Source organism: Crotalus tigris, unplaced genomic scaffold (assembly GCF_016545835.1).
Source record: "Crotalus tigris isolate CLP2741 ecotype Arizona unplaced genomic scaffold, ASM1654583v1 scf7180000019740.931981, whole genome shotgun sequence".
Lineage (NCBI taxonomy): Eukaryota > Metazoa > Chordata > Lepidosauria > Squamata > Viperidae > Crotalus > Crotalus tigris.
In genome coordinates this window covers 811,782-834,031 of record NW_024097690.1, presented here as the reverse complement: position 1 = coordinate 834,031, position 22,250 = coordinate 811,782, and the positions used below count along the sequence as shown (strand labels likewise).

The 22,250-nt window shown below is 36.0% G+C and overlaps 1 protein-coding gene across 1 annotated transcript in view; it reads right to left on the bottom strand.

Moving 5' to 3' along the window:
* The window catches only part of LDAH (lipid droplet associated hydrolase), a 98,909-nt gene that overhangs the window by 27,110 nt on the left and 49,549 nt on the right, over positions 1-22,250 (bottom strand). The window contains exon 5 of the mRNA XM_039364323.1: positions 2,786-3,023. Within this exon, the coding sequence (XP_039220257.1) occupies positions 2,786-3,023 (238 nt within the window). The remainder of the gene's footprint in view (positions 1-2,785; positions 3,024-22,250) is intronic.

Sequence of the window (22,250 nt, the reverse complement as noted above, 5' to 3'; positions counted from 1 at the left end):
TATAAGTCCACACAAGACCATTTTAAGGTCTTTTAGCTAAATACTCAATGGTATATTATTGACCACCATGCTTTCTTTTCTGGTTGCTGAAACTTCCTATGTACTTTGAAGCTTATGTTTTATTCTGCTGAAATTCTCCCATTAACAACAAAATAACCAAGACTTTGCTTGAGGCCACACTCCTTCTAAATGGTGTTTTACTTTCTGAGTTTGATGGAAGGCGGGCTGGGCACTTAGTCTTGTTATAATTAGGTTTTCTAAATCTCATTTCCTTTTTAGAGGAGAGAAAACATATTGTTGTGAGTAAGGTCCGGACGTGGTAACGAGTCCCTGGCAGGTTAGTTTGTGCTAGGAAACACATCATTTTAAAGGAAACGTTTACCTTCTCTTCTCATCATGGATTTTATTGCAATTACAGCAATGAGACAGAAACTAATGCCAAAGGTAACACATACACACTCACACACATACACTTTTAATGAGTTAGTTAACACAAAACTCCTGGGGATGAGGAATAAATTCATTTGCTGAACATTTCTGAACCATACCTAATGGGTTATTGAAGGGCAAATGGATATAATGTTAGTTCCAATTTTATTCCACTGCACAGATTGGTAAAGCCAAGTTAAAATAGCCAAGATTGCTGATCAAGATATTGTCAGTTACTGCTAATCTAAAGCAGATGGTACAGGACATGCCACTTGCTAGATTACTTACCTATACAGGAAGCATGGGAGTTTGTTACTATATAAAACCCCTTTACCCTCACAGTCTTAATGTTTGTGGGCATTTCCTTTCAACTCAGCCAACCACAATGATTCATTTCCAAGGAAGGCGACTCATTGAAATCAACAAATACTTAATTTTATTTAAAGACTGCTAGTAAAGTCCAGCCAAATAAAACCAGTCATTCCCAATAGGGTTTAATTACATTTTTAAAAAATGGGAAGTTGCAAATCCCCAAGAGCTCATTCTCTGCTCATCGCATGATCAATGTTTTCTGTGCTCCCCTCCAGAGAGTAGTCTGACGATGGCTCATTTAGCTATGAAAGAAGAAACATGATAGTCCCATCATGCTAAGTTTCAAAATTGTAATCCTTACAAAAATGACACCATATTGTCCAAAGGAATGATGTACGGAATGTAAGATGGAACGCCTCTCATTCTTTCACCTATGAAGATGACATGGAACAAACCTGTTTGCCTCCATTAAGTTCCCAATATTTCTCGTCCATCACAGGTTTTATCCATGCAGACCTTCCTACCCAGAATCTCTATTCTGCAGCTGAATAAAGTGATATATACAATTATATATACCATTCACTAAAACGTTGAGGATTTCTATCTGGCTAAAGAACTTATTTGTAACAAATTCTTTGAAGAATTCATCAGAAGCCACTGAGATGAATAGCAGAATAACGGAGTTGGAAGTGACCTTAGAGGTCTTCTAGTCCAACTCCCTGCTCAAGCAGGAGATACTTTACCATTCCGAACAAATAGCTGTCCAATCACTTCTTAAAAAACTCCAATGATAGAGCACCCACAACTTTTGGAGGGAAGCCGTTCCAGTAATTGTTTTCACTGGCAGGAAATTTCTCCTTAGTCCTAGGTTGAATCTTTCCCCTTGATAAATTTCCACCTGTTATTTTTTGTCAAAGATGTAAAATAGTCGTAGTTGCATCATACAATGGGTGGGAATGGGATTTCCCATTTCCCCCCCCCTGGTCTTTTCTTTAGATGGTTACAATTAAGCATTATTTTAAGGCTTACCACTCAATTATCATATCTTTCCACTTCAAAATAATGGGAAAAACACCATATATTTTCAAGAACCGCACCTCTGAAATATAGTAGTATGATGGAGGAAAGGCTCTAAAGTTATAAAAAAGGGGCAAAAAGATTTAAGATTTTAAAATAGAATGGGACAACAAGCACTATTAAGGAAACATAGAATATATCTAAATAAAACCCTCTGTTTGCTTTTGTGAATGTTCCGAGTTGCACTTCTGATTAATTTCCTGCCAATGATGGAAGATTCTGATTCAGAAGACATTTTTAATTGGCAGAATTAAGAAACAAATGCTTTTCAGCAATTTCATTCTACTTTTTTTCATACCTAGCCATTGTTCCCTTTTGAATTGTCCTAAAAGGATGGAGAGCCTTGGCACCAATATAACAATAATAAGCACAGAGAATTGTTGGAGAATAACCATCCAATTTAGCCCACAGAAATAAATGTATATGTATGTATGTATGTATGTATGTATGTATGTATATATATATATATATATATATATATATATATATATATATATATATAAACAATGAAGGGAGAGATAAATTTCAAGAAACATTTTACTTCAAAGGAAGATACTGTATGCATGAAAAAATTGCATATCCCAGACTTACAGGCTGAACAATGGTACAAGGACCAAAAATTGCAAATCATCTCTTATATTATAAACAGTCAAGAGGCTTCAATAATTGATGGTATAAACAAGTTGAATGAATAAACAAACAAACAAACAAACAAACAACTTTTTTCCACCTATCCATTTTTGTTGGGGGGAAAAGGCATTGTTTCCTTGGCTTATGCCCATATTGCTAGAAACCCAAGAGCCAAACGTACTGTTACCACTCAAACCTTTAAAAATATTTTCCCCAAATTATTACCAAATACATTTTTTTAATGATAGCTACCTTTTATGAGGACTGATCGATTAAAAAAATGCATGTTAGATGAGATAATTTAGAAGAACAAGTCTCATGTGCTGGTCCTACTCACCGATACAATCCATGTTATTAAGCATGTCTATCAATGTCGTTACTAAAGTTTCATCATTCTGCTGATTCAATGCAAAGTGCACAAAGAACCTTTTAACTCTTTCTGGTACAAAGGTGAACAAATATATAGGCATGTACAGAATATAACGGAGCCAGCAGAGCAGGGGAGTCATGACCTTGCCTAGTGGGGATTCTGCCATGCGTTCTATTGTAGGGAAGAGCAGGATGCTGTGGAGAATCTAAAAAAACAGAAAAAAAAAAAGACTGAACAAGGAATGGGACAGAGACAAATTTACATGCAATACAATATGGACTATTGGAATAATTCTTCCTTTTCCACACAGCACAGTTCCTCTAAAATCAGCTGATGTTCTATGAATCTATGAACTCTATCCTTAGAACTTACTGTATCCTTAGTTGGGAGAACACACCACTGAATTCAGTAGGATTTTTATCTTAGTAGAAGTGAACAAAACTAAGCAATCTCTGCCTCCTCACTGGCCAGTAACAAAGGATCTAATTCGGAGTATGCTCCACTCTTGAGGTTCAATGGATCACTGTAAAAATTTAGTTTTTCGTGTCAAGCCGTTCTTTAAAAAGGAATTTGCTATCCTATTCTCCAGAGAAAAATGAAACATATTTGTGTACAAATCATTTCTGTTCTCTTATTAAAATGGAGTGCAACCCTATATATGCATACTCCAATGTAATGTCTAATAATTTTTTTAAAAAAGTTTTACTGTAAAAGTCTGCTAATGTTATGCCTTTTTTTTTGCATCTGTAGAGATTCAGGTGCACCCATTCTGACATGCACAAATATACACACAGTGGTGGCCAAAATTGTGGAAACCTTTTGGGGAAAATGTACAGTAGAAATGCCACCTTTGGTTAAGTTTCAACCAATTTTTCTTCTAATTTCTTTATAACTGTAGCCTTGTTCACTTAAAAATACTATTTTACATCGCTTTCTGGGCAACCAGTCAACTCTTTGCACCATTACTTTAATTTTATTGTGTTTTACAAGCTCACTGAATGAAAGAACGCAAAAACCCCCCAATCAACTTGATAGCGATCACATAACACACTGACAAATGTCCTCCTCTCAGCTTCAATATATGATGACATCAATAACTGAATCCTACTGTGATCTGATTGGCTCATTGCCAAAACAAGATTACACCTGATTGGCTCTCTAAACACTCATGCTCATTGGCTACAATCAGATGAAGGAAAGCTACCTGAAATCAACCTAAGCAAGTTGTGCTTCCTTTTTCTGGTTATTTGGCTATAACATTTCATACAATACAGTACAGATAATTGAACAAACTTTGTTGCATTACATTCTTGATTAAATTATCTTTCCATTGATACATAATTTTATGGTACTACTGCAAAAAAAGAGTGTTATTAGCTATCAAACCTCAAAAATACACTTTTCCCAAAAGGTTTCAACAATTTTGGCCACTACTGTATATCTGCAAAAATATGGACATGTCTATTCTATTGAATAATTTCTTTCCTGTCTCTGACCTAATAACTCAGATCTTGAATTCTGGTCCTTTAATTGCTCATTTACAGAGGAAGCCTGCAAAATGTTTTCTTCTTTTTAAGTAGTATTTTCAATATTCCATTAGTAAAGCCATAAAGTTTCCATTAAGGACTTGTATCTCAAAATGGGAATGTTAGGAAAATTCCTTCTAATTCCCCTGATAGGCAAAAACTTCCAAATTACTAAGAAGGAAACCAAAAATAGTACTACTGCCATTATTGTTTCACTTTCTGGGAGGGGCAAGGCTGTGGGAGGACAACTTCACCTGAGATAATTACTTAAGAGCCAAATTACATAGGTTTCTCTAAGAATGATTGTGAGCAGGATGCTCAACTGATAGCTTGGGTTAGATTTTATGCCTCATAGGTCCACACATTATTTCATAAAAATTAATTAGCTCTTTTTTGTTATATTTATACAATGTTCTAATTATAGACTAATTTAATCTACCTCTTATAAATGTTTTCTCTTGGGATTAAGCCAAAAATTATGGCTGGTATCTAAGGACATGTACCTATGTTCAAATTGTTGTGAAAAGGTAGAAATCAAACTAGGACTGTGGTCTCCAAACAGGTCTGCTAACATTGCGAAAGGATGGGCTAGATCACAATATTGTTGTTCAATAGGGAAATGATGCTCAAAATGTTGTTTTCATTTACAAAATCATGGGCTTTATTACCCAGCCAATGGTTTCTTAGGAAAAATGAGATTTATGCCACAGAGTTACCTACTACGGTATAATCTAGTTTCCTTCCCCATTCTGCAAGGTGATTTTTCTCCCAGTGAATCAGCAATAGGAGATTTTAAATCATAAAGTTTAAGTCAAATGTGAAGAAATCTACTCCACATGTTCTTGGCTTCAACACAATATTTTATGGTGTGCACATATCTTTCATCTCAAGAATTTTAAGACAATTTATGGGACTGATGATGTAAGTTAAAAAAAGAATTCAGACCTTAGTGATAGAGGAATAAATGAAACATATTGGGAAAAGTTGGCAAATTTCATATGTACCTAAAGCTACATGAGATATTGTGGTAATAGTGTTTATATTCATATTTAAGATACGACTTTTATCAGTGTGGAAATCCATGTCCCTTTGTGAACTAAACCTAATCTCAGGACATATTTGTTTGAGAAATATTCATAATTTTAAGACATTACACAGTAACTCATTCTTATCTTGCTTGTCCTCTTAAGGGGAAAGCTGATAGGCAATACCAAGGATAAGTATGTTGAAATATATTTCCAAGTTCTAACATTTTCAAAAAACCTATAGGATAATGGCTGAAGATTTTCTTTGAGAATCCAGACATTATAGAAATTACCTTGCCTAAATTTCTTTATTTTTTCTCAGTTTTGAACTGCCCAACTCCCTCAGAGATTTCACAGTTCCTTGAAATACTGCAATAAAGGACTGATCCTACTTAGCCCAGCCCTGCCTGTATCACCAACTGATGCTGCATTAGTTTGAGATTCCTATCTGCATATCTGTTAGTGATAAAAGTTATACTCATTTGGAATATCATTCAACAGGGAATATGTCAATTTGCACAGAATTAGAATCTATCTGAAAATAAGAATAATCTTGGAACTATTATTATTGTGCAATGAGCAGCTTTGAAGACAATCATTCAGGTGATATATGACCCTGCCATATATAATAATAAAACTTTTTTTTAACAGAAATCTAAGATTAGGGTCAAAAGAATAAATGGCCTCAGGAGTTTCCAATTGTCTAATGGGGAGGAATTTCTGACAGGAATTCAGAATTATGTTTCAAAATTCCTGCTTTTTTGAATATTTCTTGAATATTTCCACCAAAGATAAATGTATAAAGCAAACTGAGCACTTACCTTCCAACAAACTGGAATGGAGGTTGAATGTTTAAACTGAGGTCTTGCAAGAGGAACGTATCATTTACTGAGAACAGTTTATTGTACTTCCTTTATGTTATAATTAATTGACAAATGTGGAACATTTGAGATTCAGAAATTTTAAACTGTTAAATTGCAGGATGCACGCATTATTAAATTTAGTATGCTAATCCTTGCCATTGCCTTAAAATTCACCAAACAAAAGTAAACATTCCCCAAAAATGAATGCCATTTCTGAATTTGCATGCAAGTTTGTTTTAGGCTTTGCGCTCCAACATCTAACTAAATCCTGGCTGATCTCAAAAAATAAACAGAGTTGATTCTCATTAATATTTCAATAGAGTCCATCAGAAAGTATCATGGTTGTAAGTTAAATAGACTAGAAATTGAAAAGGACCCTGAAAGAAGGTGATGACCAATCTCTTCCATAGTGTTGTCAAGAGAACTGCCAGGAAGGGTCCTGAAGTCACTGGGAGCCATATTTGACTTGAATCAAACTTTACCTTTGCTTGTTCAAGACAGGGATTTCAACCACCGCTTTAGAAAGGATGACCCTATTCAAGGACTGTTCTACATCTATTTTGGAAGGGGGAGAGCATTCATCTCACGTATATCAAAGCCTTTGACAGTTTGATCTTTCAGCTTCTTAAATTAATATTTTTATTATATCAATCATACTATCCAGGTTTCAAGGACATTTTAAAAATATTTTTCAGGCCTCGTTCTTGAGGTTGGCAGGAGGCTTTGAGACATTAACAACCAATAGATACGCTGATCCAGTGGTTCGGTTTTCAAGCATCTGCTCTGGTGGGTGAGAGGGAAATGTCCGTAGGCCATGCAAGATCATAGTTTAGGCAAGAAATATTTTTGAAAGGATTTCTTCTATTAGACTAGACTAGACTAGACTAGACTAGAGCTGGAAGGAACCTTGGAGGTCTTCTAGTCCAGCCCTCTGCTCAGCAGGAGGACCTATACCATCTCAGAAAAGTGGCTGTCTAGTCTCTTCTTAAAAATCTCCAGTGATGGAGCACCCACGATTTTTGGAGGCAAGCTGTTCTACTGGTTAATTGTCCTGTTAGGAACTTTCTCCTTAATTCCAGGTTGCTTCTCTCTTTGATCAGTTTCCAACCATTGTTTCTTGTCCTTCCCTCTGGTGCTTTGGAGAATAATTTGACCCCCTCTTCTTTGTGGCAGCCCCTCAAATACTGGAATACTGCTATCATGTCTCCCTTATTTCTTCTTTTTTTAAGACTAGCCAGACCCAAGTCCTGCAGCTGTTCTTTGTATGTTTTAGTTTCCAGACCTTTAATCATCTTAGTTGCTCTTCTCTGATTTTTTTCCCAAACTCTCAGCATCTTTTTTGTGATACGGTGAAAAAATTGTGATATTAGCATAAAGCAAGAGGAGAATTCTATCTGGAGAGCTCTGAAAACCATCTAACATACCGTATACTGTGTTGGTTCTGGGTGAAGGAAAAAGCATTCTATGCAAAAAAATAGCTACTACAGTACTCTTTTTTCTTTTAAGACTTCATACAATTGAAGTAGAGGAATGCAGTACTGATAACATATTACATGGCAGTTTCATGTCATTATATTAAACCAGATTCTTTGAGATTCTGTTCTGTGACACACCATAATACACAGATAGGAGGACTGGCATGGTATGTTTATTGGTGAAAAAATAAATCCAAAATCTATTTAAGGAAAGACAAGAAAATTCTTGTGAAGACTTATCATATTATGTTTTAGTTCAGTGTTTTTCACATATTTGTATTATTGGCTTACTTTTCCAAATATTTGCACTGGATTTTAAAATCGTGTATGTAAAACCAACTCTAAATAATAGCTCAACAACAAAAGACAGATGAAGAAAAACATCAGGTAACAAAGATTTCTTTCAAAGCCAGTTACTTACAAGTAAGACTAGAAAATGGCTTGAAAAAAGAAAATGGAGAGGTATTTTTAAGCTTGTGCTTTAACCTATTGAAAACCATAAAATTGAAAATTAAGTTTTTATATCTTATTTAGATATAAACAATAATTTTAAAGTAAATTATTTTTATAAATTAAGATATACATTTTAATAAATATTATTTATTTATGAATAACTACAACTAGCACTCTGCAAACATACATAAATCTGGATTACCACTAGAGCTTTTCACTGCATTTTGAGGATGCTTCAAATATGCCCAAAGTGAAATTGTTCATTACTGCATTTTATCATATTTATGTTTTGGTGTTTGCTGGAATCCCCAGCATCATTCAACAATCTATTTTATTGCATAAATAGTGTATTTCTAGAGTTTTACCCAGGCTTATATAATAGTAAACATAGCTGAATTACTTCCCATACACAACTCTCCCAAGCCATCATTTATAGAATTGTTTCTCAGGTCAGAGTTACTTTTTTCATAACCTCATGAGAAGAGATATGGAAACTATCCAAACAAATTAAATTTGATAGTGTATTGAAGAAATCTGGCCATTTGTGATACTTGCCTGCCTGCCTACCATAATTTTTATAATGTGTACTATCACTCTGACATCTTGCTCAGTTCTATTGCACATTTTTATCAGTTACACTGTCTCTTAGAAAATGGATAGAATAGATAGTATTTCCGTGTCACAAGCACCAAAGTGCTTCCACGGGGAAAGGATTTGCTGGTGTCATCACCACTGCCCAGGGGACGCCCAGTTGGGGGCTCCTTTTGTGCCCCCATGAAGTTGTACACCAAAGTTACCATTTAGCTACTCGTGGTCACCCACTTTCAAAATGCTGGATCGGCGGGAGTCAGAGAGTCTGACGGGAGCTTACTCTGTCACATGGCAGCAGTAGATCTTGAATGCAAACCTGCCGATCGTCAGTCCAGCGTTCTAACCTTGTGACCCACTGCACTCCAGAACCCCCATAACCACAACTATTGGTTTAACGATACATGTCCTAAAACACAGAACTGGCAAAACCACTCCTTACACTGTCACAACTTAGTTTGCTGGCTCACACAATGTCAGTAACAGATTCGACAGTGGTTGAGGGTCACTTCCGTGCCTGAGGAAGAAAGTGTCTTGGAGCTCATTTGGTTTTGAAGAATAACCTGCTTTGAATTATTTGGGGATGTACACAAAACAGTTAATGTAATCACCCTCAAGTAAAAAGAATGTATGACTTGGATTCCATGCTAAGTATGTAACTTGAAGTTTCCAATAAACTTCAGACCCTGATCAGACCAGCCAGCAAAAATAGGAAGCAATCCATTATTTTGATAACTGATCCACTGTGATGACCCCCTAGAAAGAAAAGCTTCCTCTAACTCCAGTTCTTATGGCTACAGAGCATGATCCATATTAAAAAAAAATGTGCATGTAAAATTAAGGTAATTTAGAGTCAGGTAGCTTTGAGGAAGCAAAACAAGGGAGTTTTATAAGCAATCACAATAGTTCACTATGGACTACCAACTTTTGAAGAAATCTATGGAAGTCAAAACTGACAAACATTAACAGTTATTGTTCACATGTGGCACTCAATCTTTATGCAGCACAAGCTTGGAAAAAAGAGAAACATTTTTTCAGGCAAGTGAAATGCACTATTATTTTAAAGGATAATGATGCATTTAATGATAATCTACAATTTGAATCAATGTATTGTATTAATTACCTGTTTGTTTAAAGCCAGAGCGGGAAAATTTATATGAGTTCAGCTTCATGTTACTGTATGGAAGGCCTTTTACTGCTGGCAGAAGATGGAGCCAAAGCCAAGAGAAGGTTGAAACCAACTTTTCTTTTTTTATGTTTTCTTTTTCTCTACTGAAGCTCTGCAAACCATACTATAGCAGCTAATAGTCACATGTGGCCTGCAAGTTGCTCACCTATGGTTTAAAGCCTGCAGGAATATACAGAACATATAATAATAGGGTTCGAAGGAATCCTAGAGGTCTTCTAGTCCAGGGGTCCCCAACCCCTGGTCCATGGACCAGTATTGGGCTGCAGCATGCCAGCAACCGTGCCGCACAAACAAGCAAAGCCCCATCTGCGAGATGCAGGCAGCACACAAAACCGTGCACCCTCGGGTCCGCAGAAAAACCTCTCTCCATGGAACCGGTCCCTGGTGCCCAAAAGGTTGGGGATCTCTAGTCCAACCCTCTGCTCAAGCAGGAGACCTTATACCATTCCAGACAAATGGCTGCCCAGTTCTTCTTGAAAACCCCCAGTGAGGGAGCACCCACAAGTTCCGGAGGTAAAGCATTCCACTGATTAATTCTTCTCACTGTCATGAAATTTCTCTGTAATTCTAAGTTAGATTTCTCTTTAATGATCTTCCACCTGTTATTTGTTGTCATGTCCTCGGGTGCTTTAGAGAACAGGTAGAGCCCCCCCTTCTCTGTGACAGCCCTTCAAGTACTGGAAGACTGCTATTATGTCACCCTTAGTCCTTGAGCATAGCACCCCTAGTACTTGACCACGGAGTTGGACTAGAAGACTTCCAAGGTCCCCTCCAATCCTATTATTCTATGTTCTGTCATATATATATATATATATATATATATATATATATATATATATATATATATATATATATATACCTGTAGACTTTAAACCATACGTGCAAAATGCATTCTATTTATTATGACAGCAATGAGATGAAAGTTTATACTACTGATATTCAACAAAAATGGCCACCTGGGGGCTCAGTCAGAAGATTCAGTTGATTGGAGCTGCCCACAGTTCTACATAAAATGGGTGGCTATATAAATATTATAAACAAACAAACAAAATAAATTTTGAAATGGTCTAGTCAGATCCAAGCCAACCTACAAATAATGCTATTTGTTTTATCAGGATTCTAGTGCAAAACTGTAAAAGGCAAAACTTTGTTCTCTTACACAGAAGGAATATACACAACATATTTTCCAGAAGAACACAATGAAATTTACAGGAATACTAAGTTAGAGCTTTATGTGGAAACTTTTCTGAAGAGAGTAAGCCTTTTAAAATCCACAGAAATTGTTCAGCTTTAGTATTTTATCATCTGATCTTAAAGCAGTGCCTGCAGCTCTGTTTATCTAATGTGATGACATCTGTAGTAATAAATTCCAGCATATCTGTGTCAAATTCTAGGCAGATAGGAAAGGAAATGTTGTTCAAAGGGAACACATATCTACAGTATAAGATAATGATGCCCCTTCCTGAATGTGGTGAAACAGAATTTCACAGGGCAATATTAAAGTACAGATTAATTTGATAACCTTTTCCACAACATCCATTTAAATTGCTTAAACCAATTCAAAAACTGGAGAAAAAATAAATGCATAGAAAAATTATTGATCACAATTGTAAAGCAACGTCAGCTAGTGCAACTTAGAAACCCCATTGTGAGCCACTCAGAATGAGGTACTGGTGACATTAAGACATAGATCCTTGCAGAATTGGTAAATAATCACTCTACACCAGTGTTTTTCAACCTTGACAATTTTAAGGCATGTGGACTTCAACTCCTAGAATTCCACAGCCAGCACTCTACACCAATTGCCCAAATCTTTTCAGCCCTCGAGATCCTGGAAATGGATGTCCTAATTGCTAGGATCACTCTAATTTGAAAACAGACCTGTCAGTCACAGAAATCCAATAACCTCCCTTCTCCCAAATGTAATTTAAGCAACAACAGCTTTTTGTTAAAAAAAAAAAAAAAAAGAGGCCTGCATCATTTCTTATAATGGAAACAAAACATGTTTCAAAATAGCTGTTCTTAGGACTCTGAAACATTTTTTTTTTTGTTCCGAGTTTTGTTTTGGCTTGACTTGAAACGATGTCCAACTTGTATTCAAAACAAAATTCAGCTAATTTCAGAGACATTTTTGGTAATGTTGTGATAGTACTAATTGGGCATTTATAGTGTGGCTTTTGATTGGGCTAGTTTATAACAACTTAATACAGTAGTAGATGGGATCATGATCAAGATAACGTGAAGTGTTAATACCACTTTACAATCCCTTGGTAAGGCCACACTTGGAATACTGCATCCAGTTTTGGTCACCACAATGTAAAAAAGATGTTGAGACTCTAGAAAGAGTACAGAGAAGAGCAACAAAGATGATTAGGGGACTGGAGGCTAAAACATATAAGGAACGGTTGCTGGAATTGGGTATGTCTAGTTTAATGAAGAGAAGGATGAGGGGTGACATGATATCAGTGTTCCAATATCTCAGGGGTTGCCACAAAGAAGAGAGAGTCAAGCTATTCTCCAAAGCACTTGAGGCAGGACAAGAAGCAACAGATGGAAACTAAAGGAGAGAAGCAACCTAGAACTGAGAAGAAATTTCCTGGCAGTTAGAACAATTAACCAGTGGAACAGCCTGCCTCTGGAAATTGTGAATGCTCCAACACTGGAAGTTTTTAAAAAGAGACTGGGCAGCCATTTGTCTGAAATGGTATAGGGTTTCCTACCTGAGCAGGGGGTTGGACTAGAAGACCTCCAAGGTCCCTTCCAACTCTGTTATTCTATTCTATGATGTCCCTACTTCTGTTAGCCTGGAGAGGGTAAAAAGTGGAATGCTGAGGCCACTAATTAGTTAAGCTCATGGTTTAGAACTGAAGAAAGCAACTGTTCTGCTACTAGAGATAGGTCTGGATTGCTACAACTAATCAAACAGCTACTAATTTTTCTGAGCTGCAAATATAAAGACTACTATTAGTTCTATGTTAGGACCATTTGGATTGCTCTGCTGAGTTTTAGTGTGCATGTGAACTTTTTTTTTTAACCATCTTGAGTATCCCAATGCAATTGCAAAGCTTTTGTGGCCTACAAAATTGGAACATTAATATATTTTTGTTGCTATTATAGTCATGTTAATGATATTATTTATGAAATTTAGAGCTCTAGAGAAGTCCAGCAAAGGACTTAGCAGATGGGATGGTAATTTATATTAATTGCTACCTGCGATCTGACAACAAAAATATCAGGTAAAGAGATTACTTTTATTATTTTTTTACTTACAAAATCATAATCCCCAGAAGATTATTTTGATTGGTAAGTAGCAGTCTGCAGGGAATAGTACCTCCCTTACTCTTATGGTCTGGAATGAAAAAAAAAAAAATAGAAAAGTCTTGTCCCATGTTCCCCTTATTTTCCAAAGCTGGAACATTCAAAAATTTTTGAGATTGTTCAGATGGAACACTTGAGCAATTTCAAGTTGTATTCTCTTGAAATAGAGCCAATACAGTATTTTCCAGAGAAATTTTTCAGTAAAATTATTCTGTTTCAAGCTTGAAGTAAAACATGTTTCCTGCTTTGCTCATTCTGCTAATCTTTTGATATTAGGGTGAGGTCCTTTGGAATTACCATAAGAACTACTTGCTGCCTATCCTGCCTTCAAATATTCTTTGATCTAAATCCAGATCTGTATCAGGCCAAGATTACCACGGGTCAAAATAAGATTAAAATCACACTTGTTAGTTACTTGTATCTACACCTATACTAATTACAATCCAATTACCTAATCCAACCAGTTACCAATTTCACAAAGAACCAAACTCAAACTAAAATGCCTCACAGTTATTAGCTCAACTCCCTAGATTCACACAACAATAGGAATACAACTGATAAAGATTATTCACGTACAAGCACATGTGAGGAATGACAATTCACTTGGGGGTACGTTTCATCTACTATTAAGCAACCAACTGAGGGCAATAGATAAACTATATATTGGCATAAATAACTAGGAGGATACCTTATCTGTACATATTGAGGATACCTTATTTATACATACTTTGCACTAAGTGATTATTTTCTCCACGAAAAAGAAGAGACAATGTTTTATATATTTCTCAATGGATTTGACCAAATGCATTCATGTAGAACTAGCAGTTTTTGTACAGAGTTAAGAGTATTTGAATTAGACTGAATATAGGTTTAGTTCTGCTTTACTTGTTCTGGGAGCCACAGTATTCTTCCCTCTGAGGTGCTTGTCTTGAGCAACAGCGTAGTGTAAGGAATTAATTTTTCAATACTAAATGAAATGACTTAAATATATATCTCCTTATATTCTTAATTTTTTGAAATGAATAATGCTAGGGAAGCAATAGGATTGATATTCAGGTGTCAAATTGAATACCTTAACTACCACATCAGATCTTTTTTTTTTTTTTTAAAAAAAAAACATCCTTCCACATCCAGGATTTAATAGCTTAAAATAGCAGTATACAAATTGTGTGGGAATTTTTTTAACACAGAGCTCAGGTATAATTTATATTCTAAACATGCATGGAGCCAAGAGCTTTGTTCATATCTCAGTTCCCATAATGTATACTGTACTTGCCAGACCCTGTATCAAGACATTTATTTATACACATCCATTACTAAGGTTACGAGCAAATCTGCTATATTTTTTCTTATTCAATTTGACACGAAGCATGCACATTTTCTCACTAGGGCCCATATATTATAATTCCTTCTACTAGGTGGCTTTATTTTGATGTGTGATGGGATAAACTAACAGAATGATCTTATATACCTTAACTACCACATTTTCAGCCCAGGTTGAAAAGTTGTACTTTCGTCTGGCTTCGTGCACTAGGCCATCAAGACATGTTTATAAACAGCAGGTTATCCAAATATTACTTTGCCAACGAGTGATCCAAAAGTTAATATGTTCAAAACATATTCATCCAGTTGAAGACGTGTTGTTTGTTTTTCAAATGCAATCGTGAAGATTTCCATAAAATGCAAAACACTTACTACTGTGAAGACAATCCAGGCCACTTAAAAAATGCAATTCTTATCCAATTGTTCTTCCTACATCTGTGTTTCTAGAACAGCGGTTCTCAACCTTTTTATACGGCGACCCCCGGTCACACGGACGCACCGTGCATGCGCGGCGCGGATGTGCGGTGCCGCCCCCTGAGGGGGAAAAATGGCGGATTGCGTTGTTTGGCGACCCCCGTAAAATGGTCGTTTGACCCCAAATGGGGTCGCGACCCATAGGTTGAGAACCGCTGTTCTAGAAGGTACAGCATTTAGCTGTCTTTGAATTCTAAACCCTGTATAACAGGGGTTCTCAACCTTGGCAACTTTAAGACTTGTGGACTTCAACTCCCAGAATTCCTCAACCAGCAAAGCTGGCTGAGGAATTCTGGGAGTTGAAGTCCACAAGTCTTAAAGTTGCCAAGGTTGAGAACCCCTGCTGTATAAGATATAACCTTAGATTAGCTCTCCTGGGATACCTTTTGGGACACTCCTATGATTCAGAAGAGCTTTGATCATTCCTTTGCTGTTTTGTGCAAGTATACTTGAAAGAAAAATATTTAACAGAAAAGCAGTTCTTTAATACAACAGAAGCAGAAATCTTTCAATTTCAGCAATAGTTTAAAAATGACTATGGTTTACTTTACACAAAAAGTAACCCCCTTGTTTGGACTTCCAGAGAAGAACTAGCAAACTGAAGACATTTCTGCTAAAAGAAGAGACCATATCTTGTAGTTCAAGAGAACACGATACATTACTACAAGTCATAGTTGTAACTATGTAGTTACAAGTTTTATTATTATCAATTGCTGTGATGAAGCAAGAAATACTTTTTTTATATATTACTTTTTCTTGACTGTACTTTTTCTTTTTTTTCTATTTTTTCAGCCTTTCCATTTTAATTTTTCAATTTTTTTTAGTTTGTATTAGATTTTTATTGTTGTAATTGTCAATTTTAATAAAATTACTATCAAAATAACAACCCACTTGTTTGAAACATATCCTTAATCATTATTACATTTTCTACCTAACCTGTAAATATGCTGTATTTTCAATTTTGACATTTTATCCATTACCTTCTTTTACTAGTAATCTGTGATATACAAAAGATACACATGCACATTAATAGAACAGAGTTAGGCAGTAAGGTAGCAGTGAGTATTGCCGGAGTAAGAAAGGCAGGACACCTTTTTCCAGATATCCCCGTTTCTTCTTATACTCATTTCATTCTCTTTAAGTTCTCTAGGCAGCCATCTTCTACCAATCAAGGTACATGGCTGATTTGTTCCACATAACCCCGCCCCTTTTAAAAGAGAGATAAAACATGGTGTAACTGGGAAAGAGACAGAAAGCAGGCATTTTGCACAGAACAATAAAAATATTGCTGCATTAGTGTATAAACATCATGCTTATCAAACTGCATTCAAAGGTATCCTTTTTCTATTGACAAAGAATTATTTGTCAAGGGAAGGAAATCCTTCTCTACTCTTGAAACATCCTCAAATCTCTTCTGGAGGATAGGAGATTCTCTAAAAGAAAACTGGGAACCCGCATGGAATGATGCTGGTGGAATAGAGGGGAAAATCCCATTGCTTAAGTAAAAGCAGTCACTGGTGATGAATGTTCATCCAGTTATAGCGTACATGTAAAGTCCTGATGTACTGCTGCATTATTAAATTAACTTGCACTGCTTTATGGGCAGATATGCTAGTGAAATCTTTTAAAATGGGAATACCAACTGCTTATGCCCTTTGAATGTTATCTGAAGCCTTTAATGTTAAAAGTCATTCTACTAAATACTTTCAAGAGCACAAGATCAGTTCATGCATAACTGAGATATATTCCAGGCAGGCAAAGCAACTATGTTTATTTAAAGCATTTCTGAGTAGCCTTTGGAACTAGAAAAGGCCCAAGGGTAAATTACATCCTTAAAACTTAAAAGCATACTTAGCAAAATTAAGATCAGGAAAAACCCAGTCCTTTAAAAACCAGAGCTGAGAAGAAATACCAGTATATTTAAAAATCACTTAAAAGCCTTGTGAAACAAATAAGTTTTTACAGTCTGCCTTAAACTAAACAAAGAAATCCACTGTCATCAAATGAAGATCCAGGGCATCACAGAATCAAGAAACATTCTCAAGTTAAGACCATGATCTTTCAGTGAGAATACACCCCTTTCATAAATAAGTAGGATCCGGTCTTCAAGCTGAGCTTTCTGATGATCAGCGGAATGTTCCCAAGTCTGTCTTTTCTCCTGCCCACTCAATAAAATGAGCTTATTATCAAACTCTGGCAACTACTTTTGTGGAATTGAATATAAACTGCAGTACTGTTCAGTGGCATCAGCATGTTGAAGACAAGTCATTCAGCGCTCCAAATGGTTCTTCTCCAACTACAAAGATAGATAAATGGAACCTTATGGGGCATTGCAGACAAAACAATGACCCTGAACAGCAGTCTCCCAGCACCACCTTCTGGAGACAATATGCCATAAATGACAAGAGTCATTGCAACCTAATGTATTCAGGGCCTGAAAGATCCTTGGGTAGGAGAATTAAGAGTTCCACATGACTTAACAGGCCAATATTATCCTGTCCCAGCACAGATCATGCATCCAGATAGTCTAGCCTTTTAGTCCCGTATGCTACCCAGAAGCATTTTAAAGATGCTTTTCCAAAAGCTTGTAAGAAGAACTGGAGAAGCTTCTTGGATGAGAAGCAAAACATTTTCAAAGGAAAAAAAAAACCCAAGAAAGTCCAGTTACACCTTTGGGACAACCATGACCTGGATAATTGAGAATTCTGACAAACACCTACCCAGAAGCCTTCTGTGCTGCAGCCATCTGGAATAGCATCCCTCCAGATGTTCAAACAGCTCCAAATGGGCCTGGTCTTTTCCCCAGGTTCTGTAGTATGTGTCCACAGGGATTTCACTATGAGGATTAGATTATAGTTTATATTTGTTTCCCTATTATAATAATCTTTTATCTTTTTCTTTTTGGTTTAATGTACTCTATTGTGGTTTGTTTTTAATATGTGAGCCAGCCAGAGTTTTGTTAAGTTGGGTGGCCTAAGATTTCCAAATGAATGAATGAATGAATGAATGAATAAATGCATACATAACCCAAATTAAAAGATCCATGCGATCTGTGCTGTTCAAATATGTCTGGAATTATGAAGTCATGCCCAGAATGGATAAAATGTGTGCATTTAAGACTGATCTAACATTGCCTTGAATTATTGAGCCACAGGAAAATTCCTGTATTAAGTCCCTTTTCAAGAAGATAAAAGTTCTACTTTCACAAAGAATTATTATGTTTCTTATCCCGCATGTTGAACATTTTCATATCATTAAAATATACTGAATGTACAACTGAATATTGAAAATCTTAAATGAAATATTTGTCTGACATAGTATAGGGTCTTCTGCTTGAGCAAGAGGTTGTACTAGAAGATCTCCAAGTCCCTTCCATCTCTGTTATTTTGTTAATTCCATTGAGAGTGTCCTTGCTTCTCAGGCATACTGCCGTGAACATTATCAGTTTTATTTTTCTGGGCTATCAGAAAATGTACCCTTGAGTGACTTTTGCCAAATTGTGATGTAAGGACACACACATACACACACACACACACAGTCTGTTCTGATTTAGTCAAGATGTTTGCTCTCTCCTCCCAAAGTGCTTTATCACTGCTTTAATTAATACTCAGAAATATAGACATAGTCTATAACCTACAGATTTTCCTAAGAAAATCCTACACTTCTGCCACTAAATTCCCTTTTCCCCCTTTGCAATAAAATTTTACCTTTCAGTGAATTCAGTGCTTCAGTAAATGCCAAAGCAACTGTTGAAGATTCCAACTTAAGCACCTGTAAGAAGTCTTTTAATGCTCTTTGCCATTGCTTAATGGAAAGGCAAACATACTCTCATTAACATGAAGGTAAATACAATGATCTTATAGACTTCTACCAGTAGAAGGGAATATTGTAGGATGTCTAAACTAATATACCCTGAGCTAGCTTAGATAATTTCCATTTAAAATTAGATGTTGGAATTAAAGTCCTGGAATGCCCAACCCAAATAGGAGTGATAATTCTGGAAGGATCAGATTATTATTATTAAATTTATTTGCTTTTTACCTCACTATGGGGCTACTCTAGATAGATACATTGATCAGATATATGGAAGGGAACAGCTGCTCTAGAACTTCAACAGAACTATTTAAAGATTGAGTATCAGTCCAGTTGATAAAACTACTTGATATAGACTGTCTTGCAATCCCTAAAAATGCTTAAATGGCACATTATTTGCAAAGAAAATACTATAAGTTTGGTTCATGTGCTGAAAGTACTGAAAACCTAAACAAAAAATGGATTAAATTGGCAAACTAGATAAAATGAGCTGCTTTGCTTTTCAAATTTATATTTAAAACATCTGATAATACAGATCAGTATCTCTGTAGTAACAGGATGAAAATATTATTCCATTCACTTAATTTCAGTAGCAAACACAACTGGCTGCTACTTTTATCCATTATTTAAGAGTAAATAATCTTCAAGTGAAGAAACTACAGTCACTGCAGTATGAACAATTCAACTATATGAAGGCAGTTTTTGCACTGTTTCTCTGAATTGGCTTATTGCCTTGGGTTCCTACAAAAGTATTTTTTTTTCTTTTCTCAAGATTTCGGGATTTCTAGGTCCAGTGAATTCTGCCATTCAGAACAATAATGCAATCGTCTTAGATTTCTCCATCATTTATGAACTTCACAGAACACCATGCTGAGCAGGAAGTACACACATAGTTACACACTGCCATACTTCCTATCATTCCTGACCACTCCTGCAGATTTCTGTATGCCTTCAAGTGAGACCAATGTGCTTTTTACAAGCATGAAGTTGATACAATGGCTACCTTCACAAACCTTCACTTGTTTGACATTACTGTTACCTGAGCACAGCAAACCAGTGATAAATCAATTGGAATGGAAGGAAAAAGGGAGTTAGGCAGTGTCCAAATGCCAGCCACTTAAATTGCTTCTCTGGAGATTTGAAAAAAGAAAGCAATGTAGAATGTGTGATCTGTTTTAAAACCCACCAACACCCTCCCCGATCATTCTTTACTATTCTGCACAGCATACATAATTGAAATTCCCAGCCAATTTATGAGACAATGGCTGTTTTCAGTTCGTGGGCTGTCTAGTGGTAGAAACAGGAGGGAGCTACTGAGTCAAGCCATTGGTCTGGTTTGCTCAATTATATAACAGAATTCCGAATCTGCGCACGCACGCACGCACGCACACACATATGCGCGCGCGCGCACACACACACACACACACACACACACACATCATTTTCAGCTCACAAAATCAGTGACCACACTGATAAAAAGAGAATTCTAACAGTGATGCTGTTATGGATGAGGGATGCTTAATGTATTTTAATAGTAGAAAAAGTTCCATCTGATTTGGAGCCTTAAAAAGCATTCCTAAATATGTAAGTCAGGCATACATTTAATCCACGTTTAACACTGAGACATATATGTCTGCGGAGATTCTCAGTCATCCAGGTCATGGTTTTATTTCATAATGCCAGAACTATTTGTATAACAGCACTATTCCGAGTATTCTATGCTCCACAAGTGGACTTGCATTTATGTATTAGATTTGGATGCCATCTTTTCTATCACAAATTCAAGTGGCATATACAGCAGTCCTTTCCTTCTGTTTTCGCCATAGCAGCTCAGTGAGAGAAGTTGAGCTGAGATTGAACATTATAATGCTACTAAAGGAATTTTTAAATATGCATAAAGAGAGAAAAAGGCTTAGTTTTTAATTTTATAGTCTTTTTAGTACATTAAGCCAACTTATTCTGCAGTCCTTAGTATCACATGCTGGCTTATCCGTTGATCTTACTTTGTTACTGCCAAACCTGGTCAGTTAAATCAAATTCTGTGTGCATAACCATCACACTTTAATTGATCCCTTATGGAAGCCTGACTTTGTTTAATGCTTTAAAGAATCCATCTGACAACATAAAAATAAGTAGCAACCCATTAAATTTTTTAAAAAGTGACAGTCTTAGTATCTTGGGAAATCATAGGATGAATTTTTCTATTACATTGCAACTGGACAACATAAAAAAAGATTTTTTTTCCTTTTAGATTGTTTCTTATGTATTTCATATCTATAGATCTACACTGCGGCTAGAAAAGATGCAGCACTATATGCTTCTATTAGCCTTGAAAACAGCTGGTCATTCACTCATATACGGCAATAATAAATAGGATTGTTTTCAGATACCCAATTTCTCTTCTCTTGTCAGGCTATTAAAATGTGTCACAACTGAGTAATTTTTAATTTATTTGCAACATTTATATGACTGTCTAGCTTGGGTGGCATACAAGAAATCACCAAGCAATTGGATTTATAAAAGTGATCTGTTAGATGTTCTGAAGAATTTTGTGAGAAAGGATGAAGAAAAAAATGAGAAAAAAAATCAGGTTCCATAACTTTATTTGAGGGGGAAGGAATGTAAACACCCCAAGATTATTAAAAGTAAATAAAGGAATACAAAGTTGGTTTAGTTGATCAAGGTTAAAATAGATATACTGCTATCTCTGAACACCCTTAATGGACTTCTGCTCCCCAGGACTGAACAACGGGGTTTTAAGGATTTGTTTACAGATGAGATAATGGGAAGAAGTCATTTGTTACATTTTAAGAGAAGATGACAAATTACTAATATTGTTTATTTTTACTGTTATGAAGGGGAAGTCATTTCTTTATACAGGTAGTCCCTGATTTATAACAGTTCATTTACTGACCCTCCGAAGTTACAACAGCACTGAAAAAAGTGACGTATGACTGTTTATCACACTTACGACTATTGCAGTATCTCCATGGTCATGTGATCAAAATTCAGACGCTTGGCAACTGACTCATGTTTATGACGGTTGCAGTATCTCGGGGTCATGTGATCACCTTTTTTGACCTTCTGACAAACAAAGTCAATGGGGAAGCCAGATTCACTTAACAACCGTGTTACTAACTTAACAACTGTAGTGATTCACTCAACAACTGTGGCAAGGTAGGTTGTAAAATGGGACAAAACTCACTTAGCAATTGTCTCGCTCAGGAACATAAATTTTGGGCTCAATTAGGTGGAGGACTATCTGTATTTTTTTTCTTTTGTTTCTGCACTTCCTAATTTTTTTTTTAAAGTTTGTATTAGTTATTTTTTAATTGTAATGTAAAATATTATAAAAAAGCAATTGAGCAACTACAAAAGAAAGCAA